Source organism: Arctopsyche grandis, chromosome 6 (assembly GCF_051622035.1).
Source record: "Arctopsyche grandis isolate Sample6627 chromosome 6, ASM5162203v2, whole genome shotgun sequence".
Taxonomy (NCBI): domain Eukaryota; kingdom Metazoa; phylum Arthropoda; class Insecta; order Trichoptera; family Hydropsychidae; genus Arctopsyche; species Arctopsyche grandis.
This window is the reverse complement of record NC_135360.1, coordinates 28,404,330-28,429,120: the sequence shown is the minus strand read 5'-3', so window position 1 is coordinate 28,429,120 and position 24,791 is coordinate 28,404,330. Positions and strand designations below refer to the sequence as shown.

General features: G+C 35.3%; 3 protein-coding genes across 3 annotated transcripts; 1 reads left to right on the top strand and 2 right to left on the bottom strand.

Moving 5' to 3' along the window:
* Positions 1-3,004: 3,004 nt before the first annotated feature.
* On the top strand, positions 3,005-5,271 carry Ype (yippee zinc finger protein). The gene is made up of 4 exons (XM_077433003.1): positions 3,005-3,114; positions 3,722-3,850; positions 3,922-4,081; positions 4,146-5,271. The coding sequence occupies exons 2-4, from the start codon at positions 3,733-3,735 to the stop codon at positions 4,231-4,233; spliced, it is 366 nt and encodes a 121-aa protein (XP_077289129.1). The 5' UTR covers positions 3,005-3,114; positions 3,722-3,732; the 3' UTR covers positions 4,234-5,271.
* LOC143913303 (uncharacterized) lies at positions 4,937-9,101 on the bottom strand. The gene is made up of 8 exons (XM_077433002.1): positions 8,990-9,101; positions 8,776-8,901; positions 7,862-8,508; positions 7,725-7,787; positions 7,521-7,646; positions 7,307-7,448; positions 6,594-7,228; positions 4,937-6,520 (listed from the first exon to the last, which is right to left on the bottom strand). The coding sequence occupies exons 2-8, from the start codon at positions 8,851-8,853 to the stop codon at positions 5,299-5,301; spliced, it is 2,913 nt and encodes a 970-aa protein (XP_077289128.1). The 5' UTR covers positions 8,854-8,901; positions 8,990-9,101; the 3' UTR covers positions 4,937-5,298.
* A 14,432-nt stretch (positions 9,102-23,533) lies between these two features.
* Positions 23,534-24,138, bottom strand: LOC143912909 (defensin-A-like). The gene is made up of 2 exons (XM_077432362.1): positions 23,964-24,138; positions 23,534-23,782 (listed from the first exon to the last, which is right to left on the bottom strand). The coding sequence occupies exons 1-2, from the start codon at positions 24,070-24,072 to the stop codon at positions 23,652-23,654; spliced, it is 240 nt and encodes a 79-aa protein (XP_077288488.1). The 5' UTR covers positions 24,073-24,138; the 3' UTR covers positions 23,534-23,651.
* Positions 24,139-24,791: the final 653 nt, after the last annotated feature.

Sequence of the window (24,791 nt, the reverse complement as noted above, 5' to 3'; positions counted from 1 at the left end):
TGCAATTGAGAAACAAAAGATTACTCCATCTAAGCCGACTAAGACGACCTCAGATACACCGGCCAACACTATTCCCCTTTGCTAACCCCAATTTTCAAAAATTTGTGTAAATCTCTATTAATTTAATCTATTATTTTCTTAATCTATTTTCTTAATGGATAATAATGATTTTTACATACCTCTTTTTAGCTTCATTCTTACTAATGTTCTCCCATTCTAATTTTCCTATTCCATTCTTAACCATTTCCTGGTGAGGTTTTAAGCTTCTACCTTCTCGTGGTCCTCACTGAACAGTACTGCTAATATTGTATTATATTAAATTTTATCCCAACTGAGAATTATAATGTTTTAGCACTACTGACGAAAAGAAGCTTAATTTTTTTTTTTTTGACACTTATAAGTCATGTGAATTGTAATATTTGAATTTTTGTAAATTAAATATTTTTATAATTTTTAGTATACATATATAAATTTAGTAAATAACTTTGAATGTCCAAAATGTATATATTTTTTTGTTATGAATGTTTTAAATATTACAAATGTAATTTTTTTTTTGTATGAATAAATGCCATTTCATTGGTATAAATTGGCTTTTATTTTAATTTAAAACCGAAAACCCAAGGTAGCTGAGAAATGGTGAGAAATGGGAAGTATCAAAAATAATTGTCAATGAAGATTGAAATTTCTGAATATATGTAAATGAAGTTAAGTTTCAAATATATTGAAACTCACATACAATTAAATTTGATTTTAACTTTACTCTAATCCAAAATTAGGACAAAAAGGTATAAACTATAATTTAAAAACAATGTTTAAGAAAAGAGCCCTACGACTATGGTTTCCACGGTTAAAATATTGTTAGTATGCTACATAATACACGGCTTGTAGCATACTAACAATATTTTAAATCGCCGTCAAACAATCTTGTTTCAATGTAATTTGATGGCCACTACTGTGCAAAGTTTATCCTCATAGCTAAAACAATGACAGCATTACGTTGGATAATATTTATCCAAAAATCCGCAGGCTAATGTCATTCCCTCTTAAAAAATACACATGCTGCATATTTATTTAGCAATTAACTTGGTAAAAGCGCTCATGCTTTTAAACTTCAATTAGCAGCCAAAGTTTATCTATAAACATACTGTGGAATAGAACGAGCATACATGTGAACATCTTGAGAGTATTGATTGAAGCCGACAGTTCATGTTAATAGCTAAATCGCAAAATAAACATAGGGAGTTCTCGCACCAAAACAAACGTCAAACGGTTGAATGCTATAAAATAACCACCACACACTACAGTCTACACCACCGCATATAAATGGATGGCTTTATTTGCACGTTGAGGTTGGTTGACAAAGGGACGAATATGCAACACAAAAATACAACAACCAACGTTCCATATCTCCGACTTTCTCTACAATGTGACAGTGACAGATGACAGATGACAAGGCAGGCGGCAACCTAGCGGCAAAAGTAGCCGACAGCGCCACTAGAACATCTGTGGCGAATAGCGGAAACGCATATGCGCCTCTCACTCTCTCACTATCAGCACGAGTGAGAGGTGTATATGCATGACAGCGCATGACAACTCTGCGGAGGTTACGGGTATATGCACTGGCGCCGTCCACACACACGATATCTACTACCGATTTTACATATCCAGTTCCTAAATAGCAACCACAGGTTGCAATATGGGAACTGGATATGGAAATATCGGTAGTAGATACCGTGCGTGTGGACGGCGCCACTGTGTCTAAAATATTATTAGTTGAATGGAATATACCCGTATATTTATATTAAAAGTTCAAATGTGTGCTATAATTATACATAAATATTAACAAAAAAAATAGCTCGCAAGAAAATATTATTCATCATTTAGTACCAGGCCTAAAATTATAAAATGAGAACCCCTTCATATTCTCGATAATTAAGTCGCAAAAAAAGTTTTCCAGATCGAAGTAAAATATATTATACAACGAGTAATCATGGTAAAATACTTAGTTTATTATTTGCATCTTAATCTATCACTAACACCTCGAATAGCCAGCTTCGCATAAATCAACGAAGCGATTCGCTGATCTTTTATTCAAAATGTTTATATACCTTTAAGAGGGCTGTACACCCGAAACCTTAATTTTGTTACCGTTCCTTTCTTCGATATATATATTGAGTGTATGTATATATTGAGTGAATGCGACAATATATATATATATATATCAATATATATATTGAGTGAATGCGACAGTTGCGCTTCAACCAGATAAAACGTATTTTAAATCGACAAAATCGAGGTTTCGTATTCTCCTATTTTCTCCTCCAAAACTGGACCAATTTTTAAAAAAATTTCATCATCGGTATGAGAAAAATATTTTCTGTGCATCTATCGGCGTATTTTTTTTTAAATCGACCGTTAAATAAGCACACTGGACTATTTTCGTGGGTGTAAAAAAAAGGCGATTTTATAGATGTTTGGCGGCTCCTAGCTCCTATAAAAACTAACTAATCAAAAAATAAAACGATAAATGCATCCCAATGGTGGATATCCATAGCATATTAAAAAATAATTTCTCTAGTGCCATAATTGAGGAAGGGAGAAGTGTATTACGTTTGTATGGACAAGGCGCTGGTGTCCAGCCCTCTTAACGTAGTGAGGTCTATCAGTCGATTAGTTACGAAATCTTATTAGCTATGGAGCGTAGTTCCCTCATATTGTGAATCCAGATTGCTAATTAAAAGACAAGTTTTGGTCACCCATTGATCGCCCAATATCCAAGCTTCATTATTAACTGATGATACATTAATATATTATTTTCAGTTAATCTTAATGTGCTATTCTAGATAAGCGAAGAAGAGGCTATTAAAACTCTTAAATTTCAGTAAATACCACTATCTAAATTTATGAAGTCCAGCCAAAGTCTTTACACGTGAATAAAAAAAGCCAATAACACTTGTAAATGTTTTAAATACACAGTTTACCTACCTGTTTTACTGTGGTGCCTGTACAACAAAAGTATTGTTACGACCAAGATGAAAGTATTATTTGTGTGCTGTCAATAGTCAGCTGTCTCCATATATCGGATAGTTTCCTTTGTTATTGTTCACCCGAAATGTAAGATTGCCTTTCTTTACTTTATTATCGTATTCCAAACGTATTCTTTACACGTTTGCAAATTGAATGTCGTCACTGAACAGCCCACGAAGCTAAATTGTCTACATCGAATTTTGGTGAGCAATAGACGGAAAAAAATCAGTTTTTTTATCACATTGTTATCACTAGTGAGTGATGTTACTGGAGTGTGTATATGTACATGCGAATGGACATTGTAAATTTATATATTTTGCTTTAATTTGATTCCCCGAGTTTGTCATAGCTAGTGATGACTCATCTTGTGTTGTAAAATGTATGTATCCATTAGTACGTACCATTTATAATAAGCAAATATGGCGGAATGTATTATAAAATATTACTTTCGGGAATGGAGAAGTAAATCAGGCTACATATGAATGTTGGTTGAGTATGAGGTCAAATTTCTTTTTCTGAATAACTTGAGCCCTATTGGCATTGTTTGATTTTTTTCCATCGATTGCTTTTGTTAGTGAAAATTTGAGACAAATCATACTCTCTTTTGGTTTCAATCTGAACAAAATTAGAAGCATTGTCTTCCAAAAAGTGGCACATTTTACATTGAATTCATTTTTTTTCTTCATTCTTATAGCAAACTTCGACATGGGTCGTATCTTTCTGGATCACATTGGTGGGTCGAGGCTTTTTCTGTGCGCTGCTTGCGATACAAATCTAACAAATCGATCAGAACTCATCAGCACACGCTTTACAGGAGCCACTGGTAAGGTTTTTTTTATTTATAATTCGGAAATTTGTTTAAGAATATTAATTTTTTTGATTTAATTCTTTTAGGCAGAGCGTTTTTGTTTAACAAAGTCGTGAACCTCGTATACTCCGAGGTTCAAGATCGTGTTATGCTCACTGGTCGCCACATGGTGCGAGATGTATCCTGTAAGAACTGCTCCACGAAATTGGGATGGATCTATGAATTTGCAACAGAAGAAAACCAGAGGTCTGTATTGAACTGTGATATTTGTTAATTTTGTTTGATTTTTTAATTAAATGTTTATTTTTAGATACAAGGAAGGAAGGGTTATATTGGAGAGGGCACTCGTAACCGAAAGTGACGGGATTGAAGAGCATGTGTCTCAACATGAGGAATGACCCAGGACTAATCAAAGCAATAGAGATTTCTTCAATGTTAGAAGACGCTAATATCAATTGATTTAAGGAAATCGGGTCGAAAGAAATTGTTGAGAATGTCTTTTATTTTAAAAGGAATCTCAGATGTCATAAGTTTTGTTTTTCATTAGATGAACAACGTTATGGTCTATCGTTGGGATATAAGGTTTGAGGTAGAGTAATTTAAAGTAACATCTGAAGAAGTATGAATTGAGAATGTTGAGTATCCGTAAGCTTGAGTATTGTATCGTACTAATGTGAAACGTTTATGCATTGTATCGGTGAAGTAATTTAGATCTCATAGAACTATTACTACAAAACTCCTAAATAATAAAATTAATCAGTATGTACATACAATATTGATAATCTGTAATTGATATATGCTTGATCTCTTTATTTTTGCGGGAGTAACAATTTTTCTTTGGAATTTGGATTACTTCATCATCAGGAATGTGTTTAAATTGACTTCGGTATTTACATATATTAGTTTTTTAAGTATTTTTAGAAGAGCAAATTTCATTGCATTAGCAGTTGGAAGAATTTATGTATTTAAATAAATAAAATCTTGACTAAAACACTTGTGCTATCTGTATGCCAAAACACTTTAATTTGGCCAAATTGCTTGTGTTCCAAAATTATAATAAAATCGTAGCAGCTAATTAAAAGAAATATCATTCTTATCAAATATTTAATACAAAAAATATAAAGTCGTTTGAAAAAAATTACTTAATATTACATAACGCAAATATGTTAAGTCTTATTATTCCTATAAAATTAAGGCTAGTTTAACACTGTGTTACTTTCAATTGCCTCTTCTCTTTGTTATTGTATTTTAATATTTTTGTTGAACTAATGTTAGAAAATTTATCGTTTACGAAACTACATACATATGTAAGTACATATATATTATACATATACATAATACATACACAATCGTGTAATATTTTTGTTTTTAAATTACTTTTATATTCACAAAAATTATAGTTTTAAACTTATAATAAATATTATAACATTTATTGTAAAATAATTTCGCGTTTTATTTATGATTTATGAATTGTGAAAGGGAAACAGGTCAAGTTGTAGATCCAGAGGCGTTCTCGGATTGAGGTCGGAATCAGAAAACGACAAACAATCCGTGCCCAATGGATCTAATAAATTCAACACGGATTGATTCGAAGACAAATTCAACCTCGCTTCATCTAAACTCGACTCGCTGACCGATAACATCGTCTCGTTTCTATCCGAGACACTTATCGGTAGATTCAAATCGGAATTACCCAACAAGGTTTCACTACTGCAATGAATCGTATCCTCGCTAGAGTCCATGGTTACAGTTTTGCACGAGTCGACTATAGTATCTAAAGCATTGATCTGATGCGGAGCGTCCATAGAAATATCTAAAGATTCCGAAGTGATTGGATAGCTGTCGGAGTTCAGCATCGAATCGTCAGTCGGCAAGTGTAATTTGTCAGCATCGGACGTTATATTATTCAACGAGCCAACAGGCAGTTGAATACTCTTCGGTTCTATTTTTCTAAACGGCGGCAAAGTGTCTCTGCCGTATTTAAGTTCGTTGTATTGTGCGTTTGAAAAGTTTAATTTATCAGAGTCGATTTGCATATCGAAGCGACTGTCGGTGAAGTCGAAATTTGCAGTGTCGGGAGTCTCGTCGACGCATACGGAAGAATTAGACGTGATGCCGTTCAATGGCAGCATGTCTTTATCTATTTCATAAACTAGATTCGAAGATGAGTCGACGGATGCAGTCAGCAGATGGTTCTGAGGAGTCAATTCTTGGGTTATGTTTATCTTCGACAGATCTTCCATCGTGTTGGAGATCCAGGAATTGCCGTTGGTAGTGTCGTTTTTAATGTTATGATCGTGTAAAGTCGTGTTCCAAGTCTTGATAGTCCCGTCGTTTTGAGTGAACGGAGGATTGTTTACTAGGACGTTGCAATCTGTCGGAATCCAGTTCTCGTCGTTGGCATTCAGCGGTTCTTGTAAAGCGTTATCGGAGCCGATTGGTATCCACTTTCGCTTCGGCACAGTTGCCGTCCATTTATCGACCGGATTCGTTCTGGCGCATTCGTCGATATCGATTTTTTGCATGCAATCTTTACTTTTATCACTCCATAAATTGTCATACGATATATCGGAGATGTTTTCGGTTACATTAGGTTTTGTATGTTTACAAGCTCCAGTTTGAAACTTGGCACAGCTGATAGCGTCCATGTTTAATTTGTATTCGCCTGGTGATAAGTCTAGCATTCTAAAAAAATTAATATAGATTTAGATTATTTTTTTAAATTTGATTTTTAAGTGAAAGCTACATGAAAACTTACTTTCCGATGGGATCGTTAATTATACACGTCGAGCTTTCTTTAGATTTGTGCAACAAGCATGGCATTAGCTTCCTCAGTTTCATAGTCAATTGAGTAAGTTGACGGAGGAAAACGTTAGCTCGCATTTCAGGCGCCGTTCTTTGAAGGATTCTAAAGAAAATTTTAAAAAGACTCCGCTCCTCTTTATCTCTGTCTAATTTACTTACGTTTATAGCAGTACCATCAATTATTTTAAAATGCTGTCTATCTTTTAAATTACTCAAATCAGTCATATTGCAAGTACGTTCTAAAAATTCCGTTTGGCATTCTACATCAATAGTCGTAGGTTTCTTTGATAAACAAGCTTTTTTGTATTCTTTTAAGATTTCACTGGATTTTGTATTGATGGCATGATCTGGATATGAGATAAAGTGTCTAGCAATTCTCTTTGTGCTGTGATAAACCTTCAGACATAGAGGACAGCGATGTCTTTGCCGTAACGGAACTCTTTCTACTGTTGATTTATCATCGTTTAAAGTTTTCGGATTCAGTTCATAATTTGTTTCTTCATCTTTGTCTGTATTAATCTGGCTGTAATCATTTGATATGTGGCGTGGTGGTCGTACATTCCGTCCACTGCGGGTCACGGAAGTAATCTAAAATCAAATCAAATCTGTATTTACAAATAATATTAAATGGTAAATAGAATTGAAGAAGTCAGAAAACTAAAAAACCTGTGGAATAATAGTTTCACTTTGAACGGGCATCTTCACTTTCAAGTTCCGTTTCGGTGCTAACTTTCGTACTGGTGCAACGGGATATTTTGGAACATTTTCTCCGGGATCGTATAGATTTAAATCTTCAGGATTTAATACTCTAAAAATACAAAAAAATATATAAAAATGCATAAATACTTATAAACATTTCGAAGTAAACAGTATGAAAAACCTGTATATAATTTTCGTTTTGGACAATGGATCAAACAATACATGATTTTTATTCTCTGGTTCGCCGACGACGGTGTTCACAGCATCAGTGACGACTCTCAAATTATCACCTTGCAGTTTATCAACACTGTGATTATATGAATAATTGTATTAACTTTTAATTCAACCAATTGTATATACGAATAAATGTAGTTTGAATACAAACCTATGAAATTGATCTCCCGATTGTAAAATATACACAGTTTGATGCTGATTTCCTTTACTTATACTGAAACGTTTAATGTATAAAGTAAAAATATGATACACGTATAGTGATTAATAGAGCAAATTTAATGCAAGCACCTTAAATTTTCTGTAGTATTTGTTTGAATCAATGTTTTCGGTGGTTTTGGCAGCAATGGAATAGACGTCAAAGGCATTGAATTGTTTTTAGCTTTAGTATTAATCGATTTTTTATTACTTTTGCTTTTAATATTATTCTTATTGACTTTACTATTCAAAACTTGAGATGAAACAGCATTTTTAAGTACTGAAATATGATTGGATTTGTTTACATTTCGTCCAGCAGTTGTAAATGTGGGTTTTGGTTTGACTAAATGAGGTTTATCTGTTTGCAAATTAGACGATACAACCAAGTGATTGTTCAAAACTGAAGCGGTTTGGTTTCTAGCGGATAATTCCGGTTTTATCGTCACACGGTTTGTTTTAATGATTGAATTTTTCTCAATGGTAAAATTTATAGTCTCCATAGAAGAGTCTCCGGAAATGTGATCAGTGATTAATTGAAAACCACCATTCGATACCCGATTGGTGGGTTTCGTGTTCTTCTCTACAACAGGCTCAATTTGTACGTCTTGTACAGCATCGTAGGCAATTATGTTGAAGTTCATGTTCTCGTTCACACACTCGTCCGAGGATGGTTGAAACTTGAGACCCAATTCCGCCATTTGTTCCGACGTCAAAATTATAGTCGACACCAGATCATTGGTCTGAAAATAAAATGAGAGTAAGGAACAGTGTGATATATTTAAACTGAATACCTTCTACTTAAAAGAGGAATTCATTAGAGAAAGTGTAATATGTATCGATGTCCAAACCTAATTCCAAACTGAAGTTGATATTATGATTATTTGAAGAAGTAATAAAACAATCGAAGATTAACAATTCACGTCATCACTATCAAGCATAAGGCTTGTCTGATAAGAATGTATAGGGTTATGGTTTATCGAGATATTTATGGAATATAGCAGTTTCACCTGAGATAGTGGTTCAGTGAAGCTCAAAGACAAAGGTGATGCCTCAATTGGGGCGCAGTCTCCGGTCAGATCACTCATTTTCTAATCTTTGACAGTTTCAGTGAGGTCAATATTTACATATTATGTCTACAAAATAAATGCATCAAATTCAAACAGTTTTTGTTAAAGTATTATGAAAAGTTTTTCGATATATTTAATTTGGAGTAATATTTACATCCTGTTAAAGTGAAGCAGTGTGACGTTTGGTAGTAAATAGACCACTAGTACTCGGGAATAATAATATGCCAGAAGGGTACATAACCTATGAAAGATGCCGGGTCAAAAGTGTTGCCAGCCCAAAAATTGAACATGAAATCGCCCAGTCAGAATTTTAGGATGTGTACACACATCTGTTTTAGGTAAAGTTGCAATAGGGAACATTAAATGTTAATTGTAACGCGACGTTCTCCCCATCGTCCCATTTACACTCGCCCTTTATTTTGAGTGGCCACCCAGAAAAAAGCCTTATAGGCGCGCGCGCATGTAGAGCGAGCCTCTCTCACCCGCGATCGCCCGTCGAAGAAAGATCTCTCCTGTGCACGTCTCCAGGGGGAGACGGGGCCCAGAAATCCACCATCAGTGCTGAAGAACCGCTTTGAGGTCGAGTATAGCATCACTCCCTCCCCTGAGTTCCAGCACAACGTCCCCTGCATTCCTCACGTCGTTTCCGGAGAAACCTCAGCCGTGAGAGGACCGACCAGACGACCGCAGAGCCTCTTCTCTCGACATCCAGCCGTCATCCGGGAAGGACCTCCCTATCCAGCATCTCCGCCGAGCGTCTTCAGAGACGCCCAGAGATCGCCATCTTGTGTCCACACGAGGCAGTACGGAGTTTGTCTCCTGCCTCCCCCTCCCGCTGCTGTGACCCGACCAGCAGTGCTTCAACGAGAAGACGACCGCAGAGCCAGCTTCCCGACGACCGTTCCGTTCGTTACATAATACATATATGGCTTGCATTTTAGTCTACTTTTATCAGTATTTAAATATGAAAGGTCAGTATTTATGTATATTAAATTGATGCGGTGCAAACGATCGAAAAGCGCCAGACAGACTGAACCATAGATTAACGACACGTGTACCTCATGCGTGCGCCCTGCTCGCACTTACACTGAGCGAAATCTACCCGAAGTCCCGACATACCTACCCTGTATACGTTATGTGCTTCTGATACCTTAGTTCCGAATTTTTCCTTATTAAATTATTAAAAACTCGCCAGAAAGATCCAACTCAATTTTAATAATTGCATCTGTGCACATCGAAAGGTTACTCGTCATCTGATGTGCAATTTTTCATTCGTGAAGTCGATAATTGCGTTTGAAGCAGCCATCCAGTTAATCTGTGGTTCAATCTGTCTGGCGCTTTTTCGATCGTTTGCACCAAACCCATATTAAATGGATAGAATCCATCTTTCAGAATACAAGTGGTGTTCAGACCTATTGTCTGACGGTCGGCTTTCGTGGCCTTACGACCCACGAGCTGGCCGATGTTTTTTGTGCTGGCCACCCTGAGGCGCAGCCAACCACATTCCCGAATCACCAGTTCGAGACTGGTGATGTTTGACGATACTTGGAGACCAGCTCCAGTATTCGTCCAGGGTGTATTGAGGAAGCCTGGTCTGTCTTCGTCCCGAAGGCAGACAACTCAGACACACGTGCTTGGTGCATAACCTCAAGCACACATGCTACCATTGTATACGAACTCCCCCCTTCCCCCCTGCTTGCTCTCTGTACATTTAACTTGAAATATAGTTGCATACAAAATAGATTTACGACCTGTTGTCATTATATACAATCTCCCACCATTTTCCATCTCCAAACATCACGCTTACATACGCACACGGTACGAGAGAGGGAGACAGTGAGCAGAGCAGCCATCAGCAGAGACCAGAGAACAGACCACAGACGACGATCAGCTAAAACGACATCAGGTGGCTTCTCGATTGAGAACCCCTGGCGTCCGTACAAGTGGTCAGTATGAATAATAAAAGGTCAGTATTTAGGTTCGGTGATTATTCCGCAAAAAACTATCTCGCGCACATCACTAATATCTTGATCACGGAACATCTGGCACCCAAAAACTCCGTCGATCCACGCGAAATATTGTACTAACGAGAACTCGACTGCCAGATATTCCGTATTCGAGATTTTTGTGGCAACCATTGTCGTGCGCGAGATCGCAATTTGCGCAATAGCCCGTTTACCGATCTTGATAGACAACTCCATCCAACAGGCATTGTTATTTGTTCTGGCAAATGTACGTCAGATTTTAATACTGTCCATTTGTTATTTATACTGACATTTAATAATATAATACTGACTATTTTGTTAATAAAATACTGGCTGAAAACTGATTCATATACTTAACGAAATTGATTAAAATACTGGTCATTTAATTTGGTGCCTTAAGAGGGCTGTACACCCGAAACCTTAATTTTGTTACCGTTCCTTTCTTCGATATATATATTGAGTGTATGTATATATTGAGTGAATGCGACAATATATATCAATATATATATATTGAGTGAATGCGACAGTTGCACTTCGACCAGATAAAACGTATTTTAATTTGACAAAATCGAGGTTTCGTATTCTACTATTTTCACCTGCAAAACTGGACCAATTTTTAAAAAAAAATCATCATCGGTATGAGAAAGATACTTTCTGTGCATCTATCGGAGTATTTTTTTTTAAATCGACCGTTAAATAAGCACGCTGGACCCGTTTCGTAGGTGTAAAAAAGAGGCGATTTTATAGATGTTTGGCGGCTCCTATGTCCTATAAAAAAGAATCAAAAAAATAAAACGATAGATGCACCCCAATGGTGGATATCCATAGCATATTAAAAAATAATTTCTCTAGTGCCATAATTGAGGAAGGGAGAAGAATAGTACGTTTGTATGGACAAGATGCTGCTGTCCAGCCCTCTTAATGTATAATATATGGTAAACGAATTATTCCGCAAAAAAGTGATCTCGCCCAAGTCACTAAAATCTCGATCACGGAACATCTGACACTCGAGTTCTCGTTAGTACAATATTTGACGTAAAGTTTTTGGATGTAGGAGTGCTTCTGTAGTCATGGAGTACTTCCGTAGTCGCTAGCTACTCCCTACATACATAGGTGATAAAACTTTAACTAACATCGGTTGTCTCCTTCACACGCAATCTCACTCGCACGTGTTATATTAAAGTCATGTCTACGGTATAAAAAGGGCCGGGGCACTCACGTTGCGATGCTCTGCCATAATCCATGCGATGGTATTTCATCGGGCACAACACTACTAATATCATATGATCATCATCATTTGTAGGTTGTTTACCATCCACGGCTGGATAAAAGCTTCTCCAACACGTTTACATTCTTTTCTAATCCAATAATTCGGATCAGATAAGAACGTTATCTTATTTATCTATTTTTATATACATATTTTTCCATTGCAGTGTGTTTCATGGAATTTACATTATACCTTATAAACCCTCTCCAAGAATAAGTGGGTGTATTATATATTTTTTAATATTATAAACGGTTGTAGGCGGTGTGTAATAGGTACATATAAATGTATGTATGTATGTACATATGATAGAATGGCTGTATAGTGTGTTTGAGTAGAATGTACATATACGCAAGCGACGAAGCGTATTTGATCCACATTGTGATCCTTTTGTAAAGAAGGATATATCAAAGGTTTTAAATGACAACATAGCGGGTGCGCAAATCTTCTTACCTGCCCATCTTGATGTAATCCTTCGCAGGATTTGATAGGATTAGAGAGCGAGTTTTCCAACATGTGCGTGAGTGTATTTGTAAACAAAAGTTTGCGACATCTGTCCTTTTTTTTGAAAATAAGAAAAAAACTACCGAGATACTTTGAATGGCAAGAGATCGTTTAAAATCCTCAGCATTGTATGAATTGATCAATATAATTTTAAAATTGCTAAAAAAAGTCTGTAAGTATGTATGTAAATATGAATGATTGAAGTAGGGAATGAAGAACATTGTGAAATAACTATTAAAATAAAATACTCCAAAACGAATTATGCAACCAAAGTTGAGCGATTTTAAATAGATAACTTCTATGACAGGTATGTAAACCACGATATGACGCAGTTTGTCTGTTGAAAGGATTTTACTGGTCAAAATCAATCATGATAGCTTTTCATCTACAAATATGTATATAATATATAAAATTAAATTTCTGTTTGTTTGCCTGTCTGTCTCGTATAGGCTCCTAAACCACTCAACCGATTACGATGGAACTTTCAGGATTTGTTGTATGCATGTCCGAGAAGCGTAATATGAAAAAAAAAACCTCTTAATAATATTCGTAATTACGATTTTACCGACGCGAAAGTTTGAAGCGCCATTGTGTAGTCAAGGAAATGTGTTTGTTGGTAACCATGGTACCTGTTGGTTTATGACGACACTGCGTTGAAGAGACGTTAGTTGAGCTCCAGCCTTCAATTGAAACGGGAACGGGAATTGCATGCCTTATTCTGGCATTGCAAGGAATGCCAGGTTCAGCTAGATTCAAATTAAATGTACTAATTCTTCGAGTTAAATCTACTAATAATCTCGAACTAATTTTTACTGTTTACTCGAACTAAGTTTTATTACAAATATGACATTCAGACATACATACATACATATACATATGTACATATATATATCAGGAAGGCCTAACAAGTAAACCCCAATACGCCTTCCTGGCCAATTACAAACAATGCAGCATTTTATTACGTTAGTCGCTGAATTATGAGACACTGAAAAACTCGAAATTAATGAGACATCTATGAATTATGAAGACCTGTACATAAATTTTATTGTACATAAATCATACTCAAATAGTGGTGACATAGTAGGTAGGATGGTTAATGGAGGAACTGTTTCAACAATGAAATCGGAAAAATTGGCAAACTCTGATAGGAAACTTGGAGTCACAAATATCCAGGTCGATCAGAGTTTGCCAATTTTCTCTGATTTCATTGTTGAAACGGTTCCCGATTAAAAATTGGCTAAAAACCTTCCTACCTATTATGTCACCACTATTTGAGTATGATTAATGTACAATAAAATGTATGTACAATTCATAGATGTCTCGTTAATTTGTGAATTTTCAGTGTCTCGTAATTCAGCGACTTGTATAATAAAAATGCTGTATTGTTTGTAATCGGCCAGGAAGGCGCATTGGGATTTACTTGTAAGACCTTCCTGGTATAAAATAAAAATAAAAATAAAATAGAATCTAATATATAATTCCGAAAGGGACTTTGTATGTAAGTATGTATGTAATGTTGATTGGTTTCAATGACAACGATTCGATATATTTTTTTTTAGATTCAAATAAATTTAATAAAAAAACAAATGAATATTTAATATTAGATTCGCCATGTTTAAGCTGTTTATATTACAAATACTGAGCGAAGCCTGGTAAAACAACTGGTACTAGATAAGTGACAGTTCTTCAAGATTATCACGAAAGTGGTCTGCCAATATCCCGCAGATTTTAGTAAAATTATCAAATGAAGTATATGTCTAGTAGTGAAAACAAAAAGTGCTGTTTAAATGGTTCTGCAATTAATAGAAAGCTGCTTGTTGAAGTTTTCTATGAAATTAAAGTGTATGGACGTGTAGGCTTCTTCAGACCAAATTGGTTAGGCTCTGTGAGCTGTTTACGAGCCATAAAGGAAATAGTCACGACTGGCTGCCGTAATCGGCGATAATTGAATGGGAGGTGGGGGTGGGTGGACGGGGTTGATTTGACCCCACCCTCATCCTTCCTTCGTGCCTGGCCTCCCGTCTCTCCTGCGGCCACGCTAGCGTAGCGGGGGTGTCTATATTTAGCCGCGGCTGCTGTAACCAATAACTACCCGGCGGTAGGGGTGGGTGGGGTGGGATTGTGGGTGGGTGGGAGGGAGGGTTCGCCTGTTGCTCCCCCGGCTGGGTTACTCTGGTACTACGACCAGGTGGGCCGACAGCCGCGCATGTCTGCAACGTCCTGTGACGTCACACGGCCCGGGACGAACACGTCACGGATGCTGGAGATATCAAGTGGCGGGCCGCAGACTTTGAATTTTAAACGATTCAAAAATATTGAACACACCAGAGAGTGTTTCTTTCTGGCTGTAAAGTAAATTGGAACTATGTATGTACATATTTTTAAATAAAAACGGACGCGATGTGTTTATGTATGTGGATATGTATGTATGTGGCAGACGCGTGGAGACACAGCCAATCAGAGTCACAGAGGCGCACAGCCAATCATAGTCAAGTGGTCGAGGAGACGCGGGAAAGCGGGGAAGTGGGGTGGGGGGGATGGAGCGTTTGACGTGTGCGACATCAGACTGAGCGACAGGTGATGTCAGTGACGGGAGCGTACACACATACACCTACATCCCACGAAGACACACACATTAATTCATCATTTCGAATGGGTGAACGGTTTGTATCGCTATATTATATTTATATATAATATACATATATGCATAGGGATGTGGCGTGATGACCGATCGTGTCAAGGAGACGTGGAGTAGCGAGGAAGCGGGGAAGTGGGGACCTATATATGGACAGGCTTAATACCATACATATATGCAACTCAGGAGGAATTCGAAAAGGCACCGTAGAAAAATAAATATTTAAAATAATATGTATATAAAAACGGACGCGATGTTTGTATATATGTGCGAGTGCATTGACAGGTATGGAAATTTAAAATAAAATAGAATACCAGGAGTATACGTAATGTACCGATTGTGTTGAAGATACGCGGGGAAGCGGGGAAGTGAGGACCTGAGCATCATGCTCCTGATATTGAGCGCCTGAGTTGGAATGGGTTGCGTCAGCGTCAAATGCGCGGGAGCGTATAAGAGCGTATACAAGAGCATACACACATGAAAAAAAAGAAAAAGTTGTTTAACTATCATAGATAGACAGTAAAAATTAGTAATCCCAGAGATTTGTTCATACAGCAAATAAATATGTAAAACAATGATGACAACGATGAAATAAATGGATTTTTTACATACCTCCTTTGCATTTCATGTAAAATAACAAGTCTTGTATTTTTCCTCAGAATTCTTTAAAATAGAATTCGCTTAAAACATTTTAATATTATTTATATAAATAAATCCTAAAAGGGCTCAATTTCAACTAGGCTTTTAAAGAAAATTCAAATTAAAAATGAAAGCTAAAAATAACAAGTCAGGTGATATATAATCACCTAAAGTACATAGCTGATGAGTCCATTTTCATTAAATTGATTTAAAATTTCAAAACTTAATGATTTAATTTTTATTCCTTATAATTTGAATCAAAATTTTCTGTGATGTGCTTGGTAAGCATATTTTTTATTTTATTTATTTATCTAGGTATACACCAATTTATTTTATTTTACACGAAATATATGTATTATTCAAGACCAATTATAAACATCGATTAACAATCTTAGAGACATCTATGGATAAATTAGAAACATTTTAAAAATCAGAAAATTTCGCGAGAAATTTGACAAAGTTGCCAATTTTTTCAAGAAACGATCAAACTTGGAGTCACATATCCCAGGTCTGGCCAGCAGCACAAAGCCAGGGATTGAATCCTTGACCACATAATTGAAAGCATACACGCTTACCACTGATCAATGCTGTTGGTTAGCAATCAACAATCAACAAATTTGCGAGAAACTGAGAGGATTGCCGATTTTTACTGGATCCGACAAAGCAATTAACCCTTTGAATGCTGACCGACGCTGATCAGCGTTTTGCTAACAAGTCCATGGGCCTGAAAAATGCCGATAGGCGTTGTATTTTGAGCGTGTACAAAGTAAACAAGCTTTCGTAAGTAAGCCTTTCCAGGTAGCATAAAAAAAAATTCGGGTGTGACCAACCCATGACTTTATCTATGTATTTGAGGAATATAAGAAGGTTACAAAACAAAATTCAATATTGAACTAATAACTATGATAGCGATACAAATTGAGCGCGAATATATGCAAATAATTGCACTAGACAAAAGTTCTACTTCCGGTTGTCGGATTTTGTTCAAATTTTTTTTATTATTTAAAATCAGTATAATTATAATACACATTAAATATCAAGAGGATAAAAATAATATAAAAGGTCAAAATAAAATAATGAAATATTGTTTAAAAAAAAAAATACTACTTCCGGTTTACAAATTCTGACCAAAACGTTATCAAATCTAAGTTAGTACACAAAGAATACAAATATAAATTTTCAGCTTAATACGTTTAGGGGTGTGGACAGGATCCAAGCGACAACATTTTTATCCTTTTTAATAGGAGGAAATCCTACTTCCGGTTCATTAAATTTGGTGATTTTATTTTTTATTTTTACTTAAAATCACTATTTTTATTATTCACAATAAATATTAAGACGCTTAAAATAATTTAAAAGGTCAAAATAAAATAATGAAAAAATAATGAAATATTGTTTTTAAAAAAAATGCTACTTCCGGTTTACAAATTCTGACCAAAACGTTACCAAATCTAATTTATTACATAAAGAATACAAATATAAAATTTCAGCTTAATACGTTCAGGGGTGTGGACAGGATCCAGGCGACAACATTTTTGACCTTTCTAATAGGAGAAAATCCCACTTCCGGTTCATTAAATTTGGTGATTTAATTTTTTAATTTTACTTAAAATCACTATCTTTATTATACACAATAAATATCAAGACGCTTAAAATAATTTAAAAGATCAAAATAAAATAATGAAAAAATAATGAAATATTGTTTTAAAAAAAAATACTACTTCCGGTTTGCGAATTCTGACCAAAACGTTACCAAATCTAAGTTAATACATAAAGAATACAATTATAAATTTTCAGCTTAATACGTTTAGGGGTTTGGTCAGGATCCAGGCGACAACATTTTTGACCTTTCTAAGACGAGAAAATCTCTCTTCCAGTACATTAAATTTGGTGATTTTATTTTTTATTTTTACTTAAAATCACTATCTTTATTATACACAATAAATATCAAGACGTTTAAAATAATTTAAAAGGTCAAAATAAAATAATGAAAAAATAATGAAATATTGTTTTAAAAAAAAATACTACTTCCGGTTTACGAATTCTTACCAAAACGTTACCAAATCTAAGATAGTACATAAATAATATAAATATAAATTTTCAGCTTAATACGTTCAGGGGTGTGGTCAGGATCCAGGCGACAACATTTTGACCTTCCTTCCGGATGCTTCCGGAAGGGAAAAAATCCCACTTCCGGTTTATTAAAATTAGTGATTTTTTTTTATTTTAATCACATTGATACAAGAATTATACTTGCATTTTTTCGTGAAGACCACACATGTTTAAGGGGTCGAAAAAAATAGTGGAAGAAAAATCGAACAAGAGTAAACTGCCACTTCCGGTCGACGGATGCTTACCAAATTTTATACATAACTTGGTATTGAGCTTAAACTGATCGATATGAAATTTCAGTTCGAATAATTAAAAGGCTTTTGAGAAAAACATAAAAAACCTCGATTCTCTAGAGTAAAAGTACTACTTCAGGTTCAGATAAAAATATTTAAAAAATATAAAATTATAAAAATTATTATTTCTAGTACATGTAAAAAAATTCAGTCCGATTCAGTTAGTAGTTTGGGAGAAAATCGAATTCAAAAACTTAAAAAAAGAGGACACCTATAAGGGGAGGTACCATTTCCGGTCAACTTAAAAAATTGAAAAAAATTTACGTAGTGTCTATAAGAATTTCATTAACCGATACTAAGTTTCGGTTCGATAGGACTAACGGTGTTGAAAAAATCCCCAAAGTACACAGACACACACACAGACACACACACAGACACACACAGACACACACACAGACACACATACAGACACACACACATTTTTTCTAGATCATTAAAACGTGATCAGTAATCGATTCTGAGTTCGAATCAGTCAAAATCTCGAGTTCGAATTTTCGCATGATCACAAAACTTCATCTATTGTTACTACGTATGTACATAGATAAAGTAAAAACTTGATTGAACATGGGTCGTGTAATCCATTTCATTCATTTGTCAAAGTTTATTAAAACTGGTTCACACCGGAATTTCTGAATTTATAAACATACTAAATTATGTTCACAACACATCTTAGATCTATTTTAATATATAATCATTTTCTATTTTACAATTTTAATTTAATTTTGTTAGTAATCATAGTATTATATTATTATTCATAGTACTAGCTGAACCCGGTATGCGTTGCAATGCCACAATAATGCATGCAATTCCCGTTCAAATTGCGTTCTCGTTCCCGTTCCCGTTCCCGTTATAACTTTCGTTCCCGTTATAACTCTCGTTCCCGTTCTCATTTATCGGAAAAATGTAGACAGAGCGAACACATTTGAAATTATTCAATCATTTGCATATTTTTACCCTAACAACGCATGTCGCGACGCGAAAACATTTGAAATTATTACGTTGCAATGCCACTCATTCCCGTTTTTCCCATTTGCGTTCCCATTTTTGGCCAATTTTTTTCACGGTAGGCTTCCCGGACATGCATACAACAAATCCTGAAAGTTTCATCGTAATCAGTTGAGTGGTTTAGGAGCCTATAAGAGACAGATAGACAAACATACATTCTTTTTATACATAATATATACATATGTACATAGATTACACTGAGCAACAAAAAATCTCATTTTTGAGTTACCAGAGCGGAGAAAAACCAATCTTTACTAAGTTTGATCCACTGAATTCGATTATGATAATGATTATTGTTGGTTAGTGATCGTTTACGAGATTTGAGCGTTTAAAAAAACGCGCGATTTTTATAGTTTTTTGGCTTTTGCGGTCTTTAACTCAAAATCTATGTAGTATTGATGTGCTCAAATTGGAATCAATAGTTAGAAGCCAAAAAACTATAAAAATCGCGCGTTTTTTTAAATGCTCATATCTCGTAAATGATCATTAACTAACAAAAATCATTATCATATTCGAATTCAGTGGGTCAAACTTAGGAAAGATTGGTTAGTCTCCGCTCTGGTAAATCTTTTTGTTGCTCAGTGTTATTATTCATAGTATTATAATAGGAAAAAGAGCTCAAAAACCTATTTACAATAAATTGTAAATTTAATATATGTACGCGAACGATGCAAGCTATTTTTTTTTTGCTTAATGGATGATTGATAATAGTCGGCAGGTGAAAACGAGTAATTCTTCACTTATGTGTGTTGTTTGAACATAAGTAGACGGGTTGGTTGCATAAGCAACGCACACGAGGAAAGTCCCACTTTATAGGGTGGGGCTGGGGTGGCTTTTGATGGGGGTGCCAAGGGGGGTTTTCCTCTCACCCTTACATCCCGTAAACGTTCCTCAGGTTGCTTATGCAAATACGGGGCGATACGGTTACGGGACAAAGAGACAACTCCATCTCGCCGTCGAGAGCATTTCCACCGAGTGGAAATATTGACAACCACACACAACAAAAATGATAAATGGATGGATGCGTCGTAAAATGGGTGATTTTTCTTCTTCTCCTTCTCGTTCTTCGTGTGAACTCTTTTGTGTGTGTGTGAGCTCTTTTTCCCGAGGTATTTTTGCGATGTGTCACCTCGATGTCCTTAGAACAACCCGCAAAGCAAACTCTAAATATTGTTCAGTCGCTTTATTTATTTGAAATGTGTTCATCCGAAACAATGGAGTGTATTGATTGGAATTGTCGGAATAAATGGTATTTTTTTTATTTTTAAATTGGCTTAATTTAAAATTCCAGATAGAAAAGTATATAAAGAAACACCTCGGGCTACATAATTTTATAAATTATCATCGCAGGGATGTTTTGTATATGCAGCTGGTTCTTATATATATTTTATTTTATTTTATTGTCACAAATCAATACACACTCGCCATTACAGATTTGCTCCAATGCGACGGGTGTACGTTAATGAAATACATAAACAATCAGAAATCAGAAATACAGTAATACATACATATACAATCAGAATATATAGAATATAACAATTAATCAGAAATAATAATCATAGTGACATCTATGGATTTCAGATTACTGTGTATAATTAATACAAATTATACACAGGCAGATTTTTGTGACAACAGGATTAGATTTTTAATACCAATTTTCAGGTACCGTTTCAGCAATGATCAGATAAAATTGGCAAACTCTGATAGAGAAACGATCGATTTGGAGTCACAAAACCCCCAAATCTAACCAGCAGTGGCGAGGACACGAACCTATGACCTCAGTGATGCTAAATATATACGCTATCACTAAGCCAAACTGCTGGCCATATGTATATTGATGCTGGCTATATAATACATTCCTTACTTTTTTTTTTATTATTTGATATTGTTGCGTAGGGGTGGGTTCGGGATGCGAATGAAAGGTCAAAGTGACTTCACAGCATTTATTCAACGATTCAGGAGGTCCATACGTAATCAGCGCTCACTCCAGAATGATCTGATCTACCGTGTGTACCTGCTTATAAAGGACAAGTTGCTTACATTAATGTGTCTATTGTCTAGTCACTGAAAGGCTACCCTGGCGAGTGTTTTGTCTACGCATGCACTCGCCGAGGTCAGTGAGAACTCCAGCGTATCCTTTGTTCGGGTACTTACTGAGTCAAAGTGGCTTCACAGCATTTATTCAACGATTCAGGAGGTCCACACGTAATCAGCGCTCACTCCAGAATGATCTGATCTACCGTGTGTACCTGCTTATAAAGGACAAGTTGCTTACATTAATGTGTCTATTGTCTAGTCACTGAAAGGCTACCCTGGCGAGTCTTTTGTCTACGCATGCACTCGCCCAGGTCAGTGAGAACTCCAGCGTATCCTTTGTTCGGGTACTTACTGAGTCAAAGTGGCTTCACAGCATTTATTCAACGATTCAGGAGGTCCACACGTAATCAGCGCTCACTCCAGAATGATCTGATCTACCGTGTGTACCTGCTTATAAAGGACAAGTTGCTTACATTAATGTGTCTATTGTCTAGTCACTGAAAGGCTACCCTGGCGAGTCTTTTGTCTACGCATGCAATCGCCCAGGTCAGTGAGAACTCCAGCGTATCCTTTGTTCCGGTACTTACTGAGTCAAAGTGGCTTCACAACATTTATTCAACGATTCAGGAGGTCCACACGTAATCAGCGCTCACTCCAGAATGATCTGATCTACCGTGTGTACCTGCTTATAAAGGACAAGTTGCTTACATTAATGTGTCTATTGTCTAGTCACTGAAAGGCTACCCTGGCGAGTATTTTGTCTACGCATGCACTCGCCCAGGTCAGTGAGAACTCCAGCGTCTCCTTTGTTCGGGTGTTTACTGAGTCAAAGTGGCTTCACAGCAATTATTCAACGATTCAGGAGGTCCACACGTAATCAGCGCTCTCTCTAGAATGATCTGATCTACCGTGTGTACCTGCTTATAAAGGACAAGTTGCTTACATTAATGTGTCTATTGTCTAGTCACTGAAAGGCTACCCTGGCGAGTGTTTTGTCTACGCATGCACTCGCCCAGGTCAGTGAGAACTCCAGCGTATCCTTTGTTCGGGTACGAGTCCCGTTAGCCTAATCTCAGATCTCTATTGTTCACTCAAGAATGCAATTAGACAGTGGATACTGTCTCTCATGTTACCACTATATTTTACTTTATCTGCTGTTATTATAATTCTATTGTTTTTTATGATTATGTATAAATGTATTTTCTGTCTGTGCATATATGTATTATTTGTTTGTTGATATATGTACAGATATATTTTTATTTTTTTCATCTCAAATTTTGATACATTATTGTGTTGTCATATTAGTATGTAAAAATTTAATACCATACGTTGTTACCCCGATATAAGCGCGAATAAAAATGTTGACTAATGGTTTGAATAAAAAATAATGATTTATTATTATATTCAGTACAAGAGCTGATTACGGACTAACTTAAATTCTAACAGTGATGAGTTTATATACTCTTATTTAAAACAATGAATGTGTTGAAGACACGTGTCGTACAATTTCGGCTAGTCAGTGCTTGTGTGCGCCACAAATCAATGGTGCTATTTATTAAATTAGGTGTGTCACAAATAAATGATGCTACTTATTATATTAGGTGTGCCACATATCAATGGTGTGTCTTATCGCCACTGGTAAGTCGTTTTAATTGTTAACATTGGTTACACATCATGTGACAATGAAGGAGTCATACAAGTGACGAATTGGTGATATTTGAATATAATGGTAGAGGGTTGTCCTCAGCCCTTAACTCGCGCAAGATTAGAACGCGCAGTAAAGTAGCTCGACAAAAGCGCACCAATATAAGGGCGCAAAACAAAACTATAAAATACTGAAAAAAGGATTTAATTTTATTTGATTTCATATTCTACAACTAGAATTTGCACTATTGCTTCTAACACAGCGTGCAAATTCCAGAAGTACTATTGTACCTTTTTGTAAAATTAAGAAAGAATAATAATAATAATAATAAATAATAATAAGTATTTTAAGTGAAATAAAATACTTAATATTTTTTTACGTAATTAGCACGTTTTATTTTCAAAATATTTCTTTAAAATGCATGGGAATAAATCCTCGTTCACTGCACAAAATATTGCGCGCTTATGTCGGCGCGTTTATGTCGAGACAATTCATAAGATAATATAAAAAATGTTGGTTTTTGAATTGAAAATAATTAAATATTTATCTTTATACAATACATAAAACATCACAATTTACAGTTTTGTAATTAAATTTTATTTTATAAATGATCGATCATTAAATATATACACACAATATAATTTGTATACAATGTTAGTCATTTTGAAAGCGCCGATTGAAAGGTATATTATTTATATCAATGATTTTTGCATGTGCATGTACCACCTCTGCAGAATCCTGTTGAGAATCCTTTGGTCTTGCAGTGAACTGAGCATGCTCCAGGGAACCAGGGGCATGTGGCCCGTTTGCTTCTCGATAAAACATGAGCTAAAATAAAATAATATATATTAGTTTATGCATATATAGAGACTATTGAATATGTATACATGCACATTGTTCAGTCAAAAAAGAAAAATTCAATCAAAAATCAACTTTTTATTATTATTTTAAGCTAAAAGTTGTGATAAAAGGGATTAAAAGCAGTGATAAAAGTTATGTAATAACTTACTGTCCTCAAATAGTTCAAAATTTTCAGAATTTTCCGGTTGATTTTCTACGGGAGAAGCCAAGCAAATTGTGGCAAGCGCCAAGAAAGCGATTACGAATACGAACTTCATTCTTCCTTTGAAGTTGATTATTTTCGTACTAGAGGTTCTACCTGTTGATTGTTCTCTTACCGGTTTGGTTATGATTGTGTTCCCTTTCGAAGCCTGTATTTATACTTCTCAAAACATTTCTACGGGGAATCCTATTTTACGATTTACTATCTTATTGATGTCGTGACTTATTAACCGTCAAGTTGACAAAATTAATTAAAATCAATAATTAGTATAAAAAAAATCATCAAAAGTTATCGAAATGAATAATCGGACGGAATAAAGACAACTGAATAGTCTCATTTTTTAATGCTCATTATATACAAATTTGTAAAATTTATAATATTACTACGATTCGAAACACTAATTTGTTCCAATCACATGAAAATATTCGTAGATTTTTATTATGGATCATAAAACTAGCGCATTTATTTTGAAAGCGAATAATTGTAATTTGTTCCAGTGTGAGGGTTAAACAAAAACAATACAAGGAAAATCGTGCGCCATAAATAAATATGGCTGAACTAATGTTAATATAAAACATACAACGTTGAAGTATATTTTTCCTCGAATTTAGCACACAATGGATTTTAAAACGTCATTATTTATTCAACCAAGTGTTTGAATTGCGAATGTGACAGATTTGCGTAGTACTTTGGAGAGCAAATTAAAATGATGAAAAATGAATTATTAATAGTAAAAATTATTCTTCTTCAATTACATATAATATATACTTAAAC